This window comes from Artibeus jamaicensis, unplaced genomic scaffold (assembly GCF_021234435.1).
Source record: "Artibeus jamaicensis isolate MK-2021 breed Jamaican fruit bat unplaced genomic scaffold, CSHL_Jam_final contig_415, whole genome shotgun sequence".
Lineage (NCBI taxonomy): Eukaryota > Metazoa > Chordata > Mammalia > Chiroptera > Phyllostomidae > Artibeus > Artibeus jamaicensis.
In genome coordinates, this window is record NW_026521823.1 from 33,057,501 (window position 1) to 33,073,205 (window position 15,705).

At 42.4% G+C, this 15,705-nt stretch overlaps 1 protein-coding gene across 2 annotated transcripts in view; it reads left to right on the forward strand.

Moving 5' to 3' along the window:
- The window catches only part of GPC6 (glypican 6), a 1,002,313-nt gene that overhangs the window by 251,325 nt on the left and 735,283 nt on the right, over nt 1–15,705 (forward strand). For both annotated transcript variants that reach the window (XM_037132471.2, XM_037132472.2), the window contains exon 2: nt 6,760–6,918. In XM_037132471.2, the coding sequence (XP_036988366.1) occupies nt 6,760–6,918 (159 nt within the window). The remainder of the gene's footprint in view (nt 1–6,759; nt 6,919–15,705) is intronic.

The following is a 15,705-nucleotide window of genomic DNA, read 5'->3' on the forward strand; positions in this document are numbered from 1 at the left end:
CAATAGATAGATCATGGAACCCCATTGTTGTTAAGATTTGCAATTGTCCCTGGGGTATTTAATCATAGTTTTGCTAGGCTGCTTCCTGTGTAGAAGAAGAAAAGTAGCAATTCCAACTTTATTCTAAGATCTTTCTGTTCTTTCCTTCAACAAATACTGGGGGAAATTCTGTGTATTCTTGTATGTGTCCATGTATGTGTGTATATATCTCTGCCTGTATCTGCACATGTAAATTACTGTTAATCATTTTTAAGGCGTTGCTTTTCTTAAATGGCTCAAAATTGTACTTGTATGAACTATGGAAGATATCTTTAAGACTAAGAGAAACCCCCTCTATTTAAACATGATCCATTTTTACATATTTAATAATTTGATATCAGAGCCAGATTAGATGTGAGAATAAGGAAAGATGGCTTTTCTCTCTGCAGGGGCTTTGTGATCTCAAAGACCACCTCTGCCCACTCCCCGCCCTCACAGTCCTCGTGCCTGTCAGTTCTGTTCACACCCCAGTCTGTGCCCATCCCACCCCCGAATATCTGGTTCTTTGAAAAAAAAAAATGGCAAGGGAGTGTTAAAGACCAGAATCATCGTCAGAAGAACTATGGAGGTGGGATCTGTACTTTCTAGAGGAGAACGTTTGAAATTGTCTTTGTGCAACTGTTGGAACAGATTTAGATAATTAACTTAAACATCTGTTTAAAGGAGTTATTTTTGCAAAATGCAGAATGAAAATTTTATCACTAAAGGAATTAGTATTCAGAGTCTTCATCAGGAAATTGACAACATCAAAGGATGATACTAATATAGGTTATTTGAGTGATAAGATCCACTGAGGTAGAACATGAATTGAATTTCTTAAAACTTATGTGAAAGTTTGAACATCTCTAATTATGGTACTAAACAACATGACTGGAGAAGAGCAGCCCTCAAAGATATGAAAGGACGATTTATAATAAAGTTTCACACTGAAAAACATTGAAGAAGTGCTTATTTAGAGGTTTGGGAATTTTAAAGAAATGAACTGAAACCTACATTTTAAAAAAATGCTGTTTTCTTGTCTCCCACTCCTGATTTGCATGCATAGGATCTTTATGAGACTAAAATCAACCCAGAACTATTAACTCCACTTTAAATTATCTTTGCTCTCAGGAACTGTAGGTAGAAGTTAACTGATTCTAGAATATTTTACTTTTTTAAACCTTTTTTCTTTAGATTATTTGCTCCAGTCAACTTTCAAGTCACCAGATGAACAAACTGATGGGTTATTGGAGACAATAGATAAAAAGATGAAGAGATTCTAGCCTTTACCAGACACAGACAGCTAATTGATGGCGGGGAATTTAGTCATTCAAGGATGAGAGAACTTTGGTGAGGACCGTCCACTCCAAAGAGGGCTAAGTCTAAAACAAACACTGCATTCTTTTTAAAAAATATTTTTTAAAGTTTGTTTTTAGACGGAGGGTAAGGGAGGGAGAAAGAGAGGGAGAGAAACCCTCTCACGCTCTCAATGTGTGGCAATCAATGTGTGGTTGCCACTTCCACGCCCCGTACAGGTGACCTGGCCCACAGCCCAGGCATGTGCCCTGACTGGGAATTGAACCAGCAACCCTTTAGTTCACAGGCCTGTGCTCAACTCACTGAGCCATACGAGCCAGGACCAGTTATTGCATTCTAATCAAATAGAATTCGGACGTTCAGAAATTGAAGTACTCTGTTTTTGTGAGATTTTGCTATCTTCTTTTCACTTTATAGGTTTTGATTTTCTACCTACTTTCTAGGAAGTGCAAAGGTAGTCATTTTCCTCCACATTCCAAAGCTCTACGAGAGCCAGGAGCTTGGCTGGCTATATCGTCTACAAAAGGTGACTCATTCAGGGCACTTTGTATTGGCTGCTCATTTATCTGGCATGTGTATTCTGAGGACCTCACCCGTCACTGCCAAGGGCAGTGAATCCGCTCTAGCAGATGCACAGAGGCTGCCTTCAGTGGTTAATGAGACCCTGCTGTCTCCTGCTCCTTCCTACCATGCCACTCACAAAGCCTCGTCCTGGCGGCTTTCAGACCAAGGCCCATCCTTGGGGGGTGTGTGACGTGGCAGAATGACATTTCTGCTGTCACCTCTGCCTCTTGGAGTGAAAATAGACATCTGGCAGACATTTGGAGAAAGGTCTTGTAGAGAGTGACACATAGTTGAAGGGGGTTTTTAGGGGGAGAAAGAGTCCCATTTCTTCTTTCTCAGAAAAGACTTGACAAGGTGATGTCTGAATGGATGTCCCTGAGTGCCTGCCCATTCTCTCACTTCCTGGTAGAGTTGCTTTCTTCCACCTCTCCGATTCCCCTTATTTATTTTAGAGCTCCTGAAGAGAGATATAAAAACGCAGGGACTCTGCTATTCACTGGCATGAACTTCAAATACCTTAAGAAAGCATGCACCTGTTTACGCTGATGGCGTGATACTCTCTGTCTGATCCTGTTGGACACCAACATCATGATTTGCATCTATAAGGTTATCAACAAATGTCTGATGAATAAAGGTATAATCAATATAGTTCCAATGCCACGTCTACACTTATGGTCTGTTATGCTAATCTTCTGGAATAAGCTATTTAATATCTTTATTATCAGTGATCTTGGAGATTTAGAAGGGCACTCCAATTGAGTTGATACTTTATCTAATCATATAATAGATAACAAATAAAGAACCTGAAGGGCTTTGAGGAAGGAATGTCAGTGGGCAACGCCTAACACTTTGTTCTCCATCAGTTACAACTTTGGAAGGATGCCATCATTACATCCATTACTTACAGGTGCCAGGAAGTATGTAAGCTGAAAAGAGCCCCGTGTTCTTGCCATGAGGAGAATGTGGAACAGGAAGGTAGAGCTAATACGTCAGGGCAGCTGAAATGTGTGATTTCAGAATGGAAGTAGTTCAGGTGTTGGCAGCTCTACGCTCTCCGTCACAAATGCTGTGCTGTTCTAACAGCCGTCCACAATGTACAAGTGGGTGGGTGGAGCTTTTTCTCCCAATGAAACGTTTTTATGAACAAGTAAATTAGAATTTTATAAAACTTCCACAAAACAAAGCTATCATTATTTTGATTTTACCTGCTTATTTGCTTTTGCCCACCATTTATTCTCAGGCCCCATGGAACTGGTGGTAGGCTGCATTTGAGCCAGAGGGCATGCTCTGCAAACTCTGTTCTGGGACCCCAAGCAGAATGAATACATAACAGCCTATTCAGGACCCAATTGTCTTACTGTCCTAAGTCTTTTTGGCCATTCAAAGTCAGTTTGATAAGTATCAGGGGCCTCAGGTGAGGGGGGAAAGGAACTGCACCTCAATAGTACAGGCTTTCTGCAGCCATCCTACCCAGCGGCACCCTGGGCAGGCTGCAAGCCTCAGCCTCAGGTCAGCCACACACTTCTGGTGCTCTGATCCTGTGTACTTGGGATCAGGTACTGTGAACTTGGCACAAAAGATCTGCTCTTTCACAGCAGGATTTGTCCACATTCAGGAGATCTCTCCACCCCTTCATTTTCTTTCTCCAAGTCTGTGTATCTCTCTCTCTCCATCTCTCTGATTTTCTCTCTGCCAGGGACCCATACAAAGGAGGAAAAAGGAATTGACTTGTCGGGGACCCTTTTGGTTCTAGAAAAGGTCTAAAACTGCTCTGAATGAGCAAGGCAGCTTCTTACATATACCTCTATGACCTTACTACACACACACACACACACACACACACACACACACCCAACAAAGTAATTTTGGTTTAAAGCTGTCTCATTAAGAAGTAAGTATCTTTCAGCTTCAATTTATTATGGCATAAAATACTGATTTTCTTTGGCTCATTAGAGATTATGTCTCCAACCCAAAATTTCACGAATGTCGATCCATGGTGCTTTTTCCATAAATTCTCCCTAAACCACTGTTTCCCTCAGGTCATAAAATGTTTATTTTCTTTTGGTCATTCTGAATGTTTGTTTGTTTCATTTTTGCAGAAAGCCCCATGAGTTTTGTTGTAAACTCAATTGCAGTGATTCAGAAGTAGAATGCAGTCCTGATGACTAAACCTTGAGAAATGGATATTTCATTTGTGCGTAACACAGAGAAGGAAATGAAGCAGGGGAACAAGGACAGTGGGGTTTACGAAAGCAGTTTATACACAGGTCAGAATGAGGAACCCTCTGCACAGCTGTTCATTCAACCTGGATAGAGTGGTATCCTTACTGCTTAGACTTGACATCTTAGTAAAAAGAAAAAATAGTGATTTGCGAACCATTTGCTTTGGATAAAGCCCTACTTATTCCTTCCCAGGATCTTAAACTTTACAACTCTGCTTCTCAATGGGTTGTAAGGATCAGAACGACTTGCGGAAAAATTTTCAAACTATATGGCATTCTATGGGTCCCTGTTTTGGTAAATCAGTACCTTCAAATCAGAAATTATCAGGGACACATCTGTAGTTGGACCATCTGGGTTACCATTCACCGCAGTGAGCGAGACTACAGCATGGAGAGCCACTGGGTTTTGCAGTCAGAGGGACTTCAAAGGTGTCTCTTACCGGCTGTGGATTTTGTTTGGGTGATTTTGGGGAGGGGTCAACGTAGCAGGGTTTGAAGCTACGATGGATGTGGTCAGAAAGCAGAGGTGATTCTCCAATAAGGTTATCTCGATAAACCTGATCAACGGGGGAGGCTAGGAGGAGAGTCAGTCTGTAAGTGGTGAGGAAGGACACCAGCAGATACTTCCTTTTGCCCAACACAGGAGGTGTTGGGTGCTTTGGGGATGGGATAGCAACCTTGTGCTTTCACCAGTGCTCAGACATGGTTCGAAGTGGCCTTGTTTTGTTGCATTTTATCCTGGCCTCCGAGTAATCTCGTCTGAGGTCGTTATTCTATAAGATTGTTTATTCGTAATGGAGGATAATGACCCAGCATTGAGTGCCTGGCTGGCTTCTGAATGTCAAGGGCGGTTTGTTTCTCTTTTTAAATATTTACCCTCTGCTCTCCTCTCTAGCAAAACTGTCCTGGCTACTACATTTTAATAGCATGGCAGGTTTCCAGGTTTTTATTACAAGACAGTTTAAATGTACAGAAAACGTTAATAATATAATGATCATCATGTATCCATTAAGCAACTTAAGTAATAAAAGATTATAGATAAAAGTATCTTGGTATTTCTTTCAAATCCTAATTCCTCCTGGGAGGGAACTGTTATCTTGAATTCGATGTTTAATATTCTCAAGTACAATGTATTTTCATTTCTTTTTAAAAATAGACCTATGATATTTTATGGTCTCCTTTCCTTCCTGGAATGACGTAAGATCTAACATCAGTACACGCTGTTTTCATTTACTAATTCTGCCTACTTTTAAGTAGGCACAAAAGCACCAAACTGCACGAGGAATCACAAAACACCCTATATATCACCCAGCATCACAGGATGTGATATTATATAAGTAGTTAAACATTATAAATGAATTTTAATCACCGCATCAAGCACATGCGGTTTTCCAAATGGCCTACAGTAACTCTAATTGCAGGGGCTATTTGTTGGTTTAATTTAGCAAGATGTTGGTGAATTTTTCCTCTTCCCTCCAGACTCTTAAACACTTTTGATACAAAAGGAGCTGCATCGGTTGGAAACTCGTATTTTAATTTCAGACCATTTTAATTTTATGACACAAAGGTTTGGCTCCTACTTGCAAATAGCACCAAAGAAAGCAATATTGTCAAAATCACTGGCCTGGAATAGCCAGAGATGAGTTTGCAGAACTGAATACACGACTCCCATTACCTTTTACCTTACATTTCTGTATAAGCGTTAATTAAACCCATCAGCACCTTATTTCTTAGAGTCGAACATTTTTCCTCTGACAAGAAATGTCAACTGATGGAATGTGTGGCCCATGGGACCTGCCATTAAAACACCCTCACTGTCACCCAGAGAAAAGCTGATGCACTCGGACAGGTGGATGGGCAGAGGGGGACACAGGCACAGTTGCCACCTTTCCTTGCCCTTGCTGTCTGAGGCTACGGTGATGGGACTGTCTCTTGCCCCACTGAGGTTTCCAAAGAAGCTGTATTCAATACGATGCATTGCATGTCCTGTCACCTGGCATTACTTGGTACATTTAGAAGAAGAGTGGAACATTGCTGTGGTCTTCTGAGGTCTTTTGTAGACCTTCATGTACAACACGGGTTCAGAAATTAAGCTTCAGATGTCTTAGTCTGTTTGGGCTGCTGTAACAAACATACTGTAAGCTGGGTAGCTTAAGAGCACATATGTAAATGTGCTGTTACAAACAGCACATTTGCGTCTCACCGTTTGGGAGACTGGAAAGTCCAAGGTCATGACACTGGCAGATTCAGTGTCTGGTAGAAGCTTGCTCCCTGGTTTACAAATGGTACCTTTTCGCTGGGAGAAGGGAGGCATCAGTTAGCTCTTTGGGGTCTCCTATAAGGCACTAATCCCGTCCATGACCTAACCACCACCCAAAGGCTCTGGCTTCTAATGGTGTCACCCGTGGGATTCAGATTTCCATGTAAGAATGAGGGGTGCGCGGACGCTAACAGCAGACCCTGGCATCAGGTTCCACGACAGTCCAGGACGTTTGGAATGAGGGACCTCCTCTGTACACTGAGGCACAGAGAAGGTCCAGGAGGGGTTGATGGGACAGGCACCCCAGGACTGGAGGAAATGTTGGAGAATCCCCTGAAATCCTAACCTCTCTTCCTGACATCTGTCTTCTCCTCACAGGGGAGCACTTGAGAATCTGCCCTCAAGAATACACCTGCTGCACCACGGAGATGGAAGACAAGCTGAGCCAGCAGAGCAAACTGGAGTTTGAGAACCTGGTGGAGGAGACGAGTCACTTTGTGCGCACCACCTTTGTGTCCAGGCACAAGAAGTTTGACGGTAGGTGGGGCGGCTCCCGCCGTGCTCTGGTCTCTGGGTGCGTTGCCACAAGAATCTCCATCTCCTGTGGGAAAATGTTATTTTAAGCAGGAGTTTTTCCTTCCCTCTTAAACATTTGTGACATTTTCTACATTATTTACTTCTATTGTGTTTTCTCACCCCATGGGCTCTTCTAGCTCCGCCCACCGTCTACCCTCACCCCGCAATCATCACTCTGTTGTACGTGTCCATGAGTTCTTCCTTTCTCTCTTTTTTCTTCTTTGCTCAAAAACAAACAAACAAAAAATCCAAACGGGAGCTTTCTTGATGGTTTTGATCGCGATGGCTTGGGAACACCCAAGTTGAAGAACAGTTTTGCATTTGTGGTTGGCCTGTGAGACTTATTCTGAAAGATTTAAGCTCAATGTTGTGTTATGAGAGTGATTCTAATTCAGGTTTTGTTCTACCGTGGCTTCTCTTCCCTTTTCATGTGGGCATTTTTTCTTTAATACAGTTCAATGCCATTTAAAATTATTTGAAATGCAACAACACTTTGAAGAAGACAGGCAAGGTTTAAATACCAGGGGCATGGTCTTTATTTCAGAGTTCATCCTTCGGATAAGGCAGCTGCGTTCTCCATTATGGCTGCAGTGCTTTCTTCGCAAGGTTTAACCCCTCCATTGATTTCCTGATTAAACGCCATCGACTTCATTTCTATATTCTGTTTGTTAAATAAACCTCTTGTATTAGAGGTACAAAGTGTGACTTCAATTATGACTACAATTTCAGCACTGAATTTTCTCATCAGAGCCTCAGAAATCTATTTGAAAGCAACCCGATTTTTATAACCTGAATTAATAAGGATAAAGTTAATATTCTTAAGTGGTGCGTAGCCTTAAGGAATGAATGTGCCCCACTATGACTCCTTGTAAACCAGACTTACAAACTGTGGCGAACCTTGCTTGTACCTTAGTCCTTCATGTTCTTAGTCGCCCCGCGGCAACAGAACTGCCCTTCACGTTCTTCCCCCTCTCCAGTCCGTGCACAACAGAGCCAGTGTGGAAAAGGTTTGCCAAAGTTTTCCTTTCTCTTTTTTGTTTTCCTCTCTAGTAGGTAAAAGGTTCTGCTTCATTGCTCCTTTAAACGAGTGTAAACACAGCACTTTCTTTCAAATCAGTCCTCCAAGTTCTAAAAGGTAGGCCGGCCTGGTGGTGTTTTCAGTGCTCATTCACGCTGAGGTGAAATTTTCCGTGTAAGCCAATGGGACTTCTATTTCCAGCAAGTATTTTTCAGCATCATCCCGTTCTTCCTCTGCCTCTCACTCGGTGTTTAACTCTATTACCTGGATGTGCATGAAAATGATTCCCTGTTTTGAAGTGGTACTGTGAATGTCGTCCCCTTGAATGCACCTAGGGAGCCCCTGGGAGTCACCCTTGATTGACAGATTACAAATCCAGTGGCATCCAGCAGCCTCTGAAGGGGCTCTGTGTTTGAGGGACAATGATGTATCACTTCACAGTAAGGCGAGTTGAGACACTGTAACTTTTGTTACAGAAAGCTGGTGAGTGGGACCTGCGCTGCTGACTTCTGGACCATGTCCTTGGAAAACAACTCGAGTGCTTTTATAAAACTGCATTTTACAATTAAGGGGAAATAATTCCAGGGCAGGTTCGATGGTACATAATACATATTATTTTTAATAATATTAGACATAAGGTAGCTTTATGGGAAGTTTTTAAAAAAAACAACGAGTAAAAAAGGTCGTCGACAAGACTGAGCCAGAAACTTTTTGTATCCTCATATCAATAACTATTAATATCTTTGAATTTACAATTCTTAATCCCACATCTCATTCATCTTACTGAAGAAATCTCTTTTGCTCCCTCCCCTCCCCCTCCCCGACTTCTTTGCTTGCCTTCCTCCCTCCCCCCTCTGTTTACAGGTGTGTTTTAAATTATGCTGTTGTGCTTAGGGGTATTACGTCAATCAGTTTGACAGGACATTGACTTTTGCTAAGACTAGATTGGACATAGAGGGTGATGAATTCTTCAGTAACAGTGCACTTCATTGCCATTACAGTAGGCTGGAATGGGGGAGAAATTTAGCTTTTCTTCCAAGGAAGCTTTTAGCCCAGACTTTTAAAAAGTTCTAAATGAGATCCTGATGAACTCAACTTGTGAAAAGCTCAGGCTTAAAAAAAATTTATAAAAACATGTAAATGAAAAAGTCACCATTAGAGTTTCTGCCCTTTCTTTTGGCAATTTCATGAAGGTCAAGTGTGCAATTGTGTGAATTATCTTCTTATCCCTGGAAAGCGATGCTGCTAAGTCATGTTTCAGGAATGATGGTGCATTCATGCAGGTAGCTTTTCATTTTTTCTCTTGGCTTTAAAAAAAGACTTCCTCATGGCATTTATTGATGAGTATCAGATAGTATTAAGTGCAGATGATCAATCTAGGATCAGTTATACAATGTGACCCTCCCAGCCTTACTTTCCCTGATAAAACCAGTGGTGCTCTGAAGGGCTTTGGATTTTATTTTCCTGAGGTGACTTTGCAGGAACACCCTCTAGGGATAAGAAGATAGATACATAAGTCATTTCTGTTCTGTGAATCATTTTGCGTGATTCCTGGGGTCTCTTCGTCCAAATCGTCCATTTTGCGTTTCTGCCTCTGGTCCCATTTTCTGGATTTTGCATGCCTGTATTGGTTATGTTTTTCAATAATATGAATGATGACTATATTATATGAGAGTGACCACTTTCCAGCATATTTTCATTATGTACAATGACCTTATCCAGCCTACTATTTATTCCCTCCAGTGCATTCTTCATTTCACATATGGTACTTCATTTCCAAAAGGTCCTTTTTTTACAGTTTCTATGTCTTTTTTCATGGTCTTTAGCATCCTTAGAAGCATTACTTTGAACTCTACATCTTACAAATTACTTGCCTCCATTTCATTTGGTTCCTCCCTTGGAGATTTCCCTTGTTCTTTCATTTGGGGCTTGTTTCTTTGTCTTTGCACTTTGGCTGCTTTTCTGCGTTTGTTTCTATGCAGTAGATAGATTTGCTGTGACTTCAGGGCTCTGTGGGGTGGCCTCTGCATAGGTGTCCTGAAGGGTCCAACGGTGCAGTCTTCTTGATCACCTGAGTTGGGTGCTCCAGGAATGTCCCTGGTTTGGATTATGTGCACCCTCCTGTTGGAACTGAGTGTTGATTTCTATTAGCCACTCTGACATGGCGATGACCCTCAGGCTGGCTGACTGTGAGGCTCAGCTCCTACCACAGAGTCCGGGCTGCTGTGTAGGTGCTGACCACACTTAGAGGAATTCGCTGCAGCAGGGTTTGGTGCCTGCCAAGATCTCTCTTTGGAGATGCTGTTTGTGAAGCATATTGGATCCTGCTCTGATGTTGTCTGAATCTGGTCATTGAGGGTGTTGGTTCTGCTCCTCTTGTAAGGGACTGTGGTGCAGGCCAGTGTCAGATGCCACCTGTGACTGCCCCTGGGTAAACTGGAGCTGCAAATGGCCCACTTTTTGTGGTTCCCTCTGCTGGGCCCGGGTACATGCGGGAAGGACCGGGCTGTGCATCGATGCTGGTTTTTCCAGTATCAACGTGAGGAACAGGTCAGCAAAAGCCCCAAGGTGCCCAGACTAGATCTGTCCCCCGCCTGTCTCCACCTGCTTCTGCCTGAAGGCTGCCCTGCTAGGCTCACTCCCTGGAAGCCCCTCTGGGTGTACTTCTCCGTAGAGCCTGACCTCCACAAGGTGGAGTATCGCTTTTTGATGCTGCACAAAGTTGATTGCTCAAGAAACAGTATCAGTGGTCCAGGAGGGTGACTCAGCACAGGGATGTTGGTGGCTGTCCCTTCAGCTTCCTCCCCAGAGCCACACCCTAGACTCTCCTCACACACCTCTAATCTTTTCTGTCCTCCATCTGCTAGCGCCTGGGTGCATAGCTGTAAACAAAATTGTGTGCCTTGGACCTTTAAGAAGGTGCCTGTATCTCTGGTGGCCCCTTGCCTCTCCCTGGTAGACTCATGCCTCTCTGATGCTATGCGGGCACCTCTTCCTGGCTCTGGTACTCTGGGCTGGGGGTGCCTGGCTTGGGGTAGCGTCCTTATGCATTTCTGGGGGAACCTTTGCAGCTGAGATATCCCACCAGAACCACGGCCACTGCCTGTGGGGACAGGGCCAGCCCTTTGCATGTCTCCGCCCTTCCTGACAGTCTCAGTGTGGCTACTTCTATAATTTTTTGGCTATAACAGTTCTCTTCCACTAGTCTTCAGTTGGTTATTCAGGATGACTTCTCTGTAAGTGAATTGTGATTCCAGTTTTGTCCTGGGAAGAGGTGAGTGTAGCTTCCTCCAACTTCACCACAGCCCTGGATCTCCGCACAGGTGACTTAAATTTTGACTTTCCAAAACATTTAGCATAACGTAGCATTGTACTTATGGTTCTTTTCCAGTTTCTATGAATATATTTGGTAATATTTAGAAGATCACACTGTATAAAATTGTAAATATTCATTGGGTGTTTGGAAGCTGAACCTGAATTAATATGAATTCTTCTCTACTCCCCTAAATGGCCATGCTTTGCTCCACACACCCACTAGCCTAAAATATGTAGCTGAGACACAATACATTTGAAAACATTTGCATCGGAAGACGATTGGAAAAAGTATATAATACCAATTGCAGAAATTTTCACGCTTGCACAAAGAAATTCCTTATTCCTCAACAGCTAGATTTTTTTTTCCTTTTTAAATGTGGGATGGAAATGTTAGAATGCTTGCATATAAAATAAAGGCTTCTATTCTCAGTAGTGTTGCTTTTCTGCAAGTTTTTTTGCATGGTTTTTTTTTCCTCTGGCCAAGTCTCCACCTCTGGTTTTCATCACATTCCCTGCAGCGCGTCACCCTCTGGCCAGGGTGTGACCACCACCCAGGTTCCCTCAGAATTGTGCAGCAGCGAAGCTTTCCATTTGTTCGCTCTCCAACCCTGACCTTCTGTCACACCACAGCAGGGATGCCCACCCAGCCAGTGTGACTCCCGTATTGCTTATCTTCCTCACCTTGGCCCAGTACCCAGATGACCAGAGAAATGTAAAAACACATAAACAAATCGCACGCAAAGACAGAGAAAGGAGGGACATGTTTGTGCACCCACTCCCTTTCCCGGCACGTCTGTGCTCTGTGACTCTGACCTGTCCCATGGTCAGGGGTGTTTACGTCCCTGTGGCTGCTTGGTAGGATTCTAACAGCAAACAGAGAACAACCAAACATCCGGTAGTAGTAAGGGTAATGACCTCACCCTTTACAGGTGTTCAGCTGCACACCAGGGCAAACAGCACTCGCAGGAACCCAGGGAGTGAGGGGCAGAGCCCGCTTCCATCCCCAGTTGCGCACGGCTGAATCCCTGCTTCTGGCCTCCACTGCCCAGCATCTTTTTGGTGCTTTTAAGTCCCTTCCTGGGCTGAGATTTTACAATTCTTTTTTTTTTAAAGAAACATTTTTTTAAAATTTATTTTTAGAGAGAGGGGAAAGGAGAGAGAAAGAGGGGGAGAGAAACATCATTGTGTGATTGCCTCTTGTGCACCCCTTACGGGGGACTTGGCCTGCAATCTAGGCATGTGCCCTGACTGGGAATTGAACTAGCAACCTGTTTCATTTGCAGGCCTGTGCTCAATACATTGTGCTACAGCAGCCAGGGTGAGACTTTACTTACTATTCTATTTCTCTGTGTCCGTATGCTTGTCCTGCCCCAGTTATTGTTGGGAGGAGTTGGAAATATCTTTCAAAGAAGAATGTTTTATTTTTTCAGTCCTTAAAAAAAGAAAATTGCACACTTAAATATAGTCCAGCCTCCAAGGAACCTGGAGTTTACAGAGGGTAAATGGCTTGCCAAGTTTCCACTGAAATGATGAAACCAAGACTGTAACCTAATACTCCTGACTTACATCAGACTTATAAATAGTAATGTGATAGGAAGTCAATATTGGCCTGAAATTCTTACTTACTATGCTTTTATTGGGTTTGAGTGGACACTGGCTAAAATTTACTGATATTTCTTTAATAAGGCAGTAGTAATGTTGGTGGGTAAAGAATTGAGCCACATTTTTGGTAAATGCAGAAAGGCATTCAGTTGGAGGTTGTCCCTAAATTAAAAGGAAATGAGTGTTTTGTGAAAAAAAAATGCTATTTGACCAAGAAAGGCTGATTGTTTCTTCTCCTGACTTCACAAAGCCTCATAGCCTCTGTCTTGGTCTGGGCATCTGTACTCTCTGCTTTAAGACCGTGTGTATGGAATGTTTTGTTCAGAGACAGGAAAATTTAGTTCACCGGATATTATATTTTGTTTATTTTTCTTCTTCAGATTTATTCGAGCTGAAATTTATACACATTTGAAATTCATTATGAGGGTTTTTGTTGTTGTTGTTTAGTGTGTTCTTCTTGGTCTTATTATTTTTCTTTCTTTCTTGATTTTTATTTATGTGTTTTAATGATACACATTTGTCCAGGGAATTTGGCAGCACGTATGTTTTTAAAAGCAAATAAGAAAAGTTGAATAGTAATTTCCATTTTTCTGAAGAACTTATTCTACAATAACACCCTCAGAATTCTCATTTTTTGGATGCAGAAATAATTTACACACAGCACCGTCATATTTTTACACTGCAAATCTGCTGTGTTTTCTTTTAAAATATCATTTTTCATCTGTAGACTGTAGAGATGGCAGTAACGTAATGATATCTTTAAAATATGGCCTAATTTTCTCAGAGAATATACTTATTTAAAAACCGAGAGAAGCTGACGAGTTGTTCCAGATGACGGTAGAATCTTCTGCATTTCCTGTCACCTGATGAGTGTGATTCCAATTTGGAAACATTCATTCTGAACCTACCACATAGAAGGCGCTTACTCAACCAAGTGTGTAGTTGATTTTAAAAAATAGGCTGATAATGTCGAGAATACACTCACAACCTGCAGAGGGTTTGCCTCATTGCAGCGACCTCAGAGTCAGCCTAGCACAGGAGACAGAACTGTCTCATAAAATAGAACCTGCTGGAGACAGAAAGGAGGGAGTCAAGCACTTTAGTGAGAGGCCCGAGGGAAGACTTTGGGAATAGGGGGAAGGTGGGATCTTTAAAGAATGACTTCAGATTGTGATGAAGAAGGGGCGGAAGGAGACGGAAGTACCAGAGATGCTATATCCATGTTCACAAAGACATTGGGCTTCCTTGTAAACATATTTACTATTGGTGTTTCCAAGCAATATAACTTCATTTTCATTTAACGTTTCTCTATTATGTAGATATTCTTTGGAAACTTTTTTGGCTTTGTATCAATCTGATACTGTTTCGTAACAAACACGTACACAAAATTTCAGGACGTAAACAAGAGGCATTTATTTTTCCTTAGTGCATGCTACAGTTGGCTACAGGTTGGTGTTTTGGGCTGTGTTCAAACGGGCTTAGTTTTAACATATAGATTTGATCTGTTCTGCTCTTACAGGTCTCTATTCTTTTGGAAGTGGTACTTTTATCTTGGGCACGTTCGTCTCATGGTGCAGTTTGGAGACTGTTACAAATATGGAGGCGTGTTCCCTCTTAAAGCCTAAACTAGAATCGACATTCTGTCTTCCCAGGTTCTACAGTATCGGCCAAAGCAAATTTCATGGTCATCGCCAATGTGAGTGGGGCCGTGGACTGTGTGGCTCTCAGGCAGGTTGAGGTGGGGGAAGAGGTGAATATGCCTCTATTCTAATCTACCATAGTCCTCAACAGACAGCCTCTTGCTGTTTCCCAAGCAATGCTTTATGTTCCATATTTTCTGTTTTTTAGGGTAGTGGGCAGATTCTCTAGGAACTTAAGAGCAGTAGGTATTTCCTAAGTAAATCAGTTAGGCAGACACACCTGTTTAACAACTACCTCCCATAGCTTCACATACTGGCAAAAACATACATACGTAAGCGCGCGTGCACACACACACACATACACACTCACTACTCTGATGTGATTAAAGCATAAGTAGATGTAATATTTCAATTTTTATGCTATTAGTCCCCTTCCTCATTGGACAGTATAACAAGTTAACTATAATTTAAGGGTTATATCGTTAATCATGATAGGAAAGAATGAACTGAATGCCATTTTTACGTTTGCCAGGCCACTGTGTCAGTGATATGTGTTTCTTCTGAAGGACACTCCCAGGGAAATCAGGATGTATTGACTTGGGTTTTACAATTAGGGAAACAGTCTCACTGGCATTGGAAAGTAATCTGCCAATTCTCCCAGAGGACAGACCTTCAAAAAGTAAGAATCAGCTAACCAGGGACTTGGCTTGGTAAACAGATTTATCATTCACCAACACGGTGCTTTTGCACAACGTGGGAGTGTATGATCTGTGGCTGGGTGATCCCTAAATGCATTGCACAAGAACTCAGACCTTTGTACAAGGAAATTTGTCTTCGCTATCTCTCCCTTTCTCTTCCAACAGGTCTTTCAAAATGGAGGACACACACGGATGATCAGCAGCTTCGTGTCCTCTGTGTGACTGACTACTGATCTTTTTCTAATTCTCAGACCCCTGCTGCCTACCTCACAGTAACTTAAAGCACATTATGCTCCCATTGTGGTTGTAATATTATCATCTTATTATCACCAATTCCCTTGCATGGTGGCTTCGCCGAGCAGCTGTTTTGTAGACAGGCCAATTTCTTTTAAGTATTGCTCCGTCAGACTCTGAAACCAGCCCGACCAGAAGGTTTCCTGGTCATGAATGTTAATGAGCAGGCGAGTATCCACTC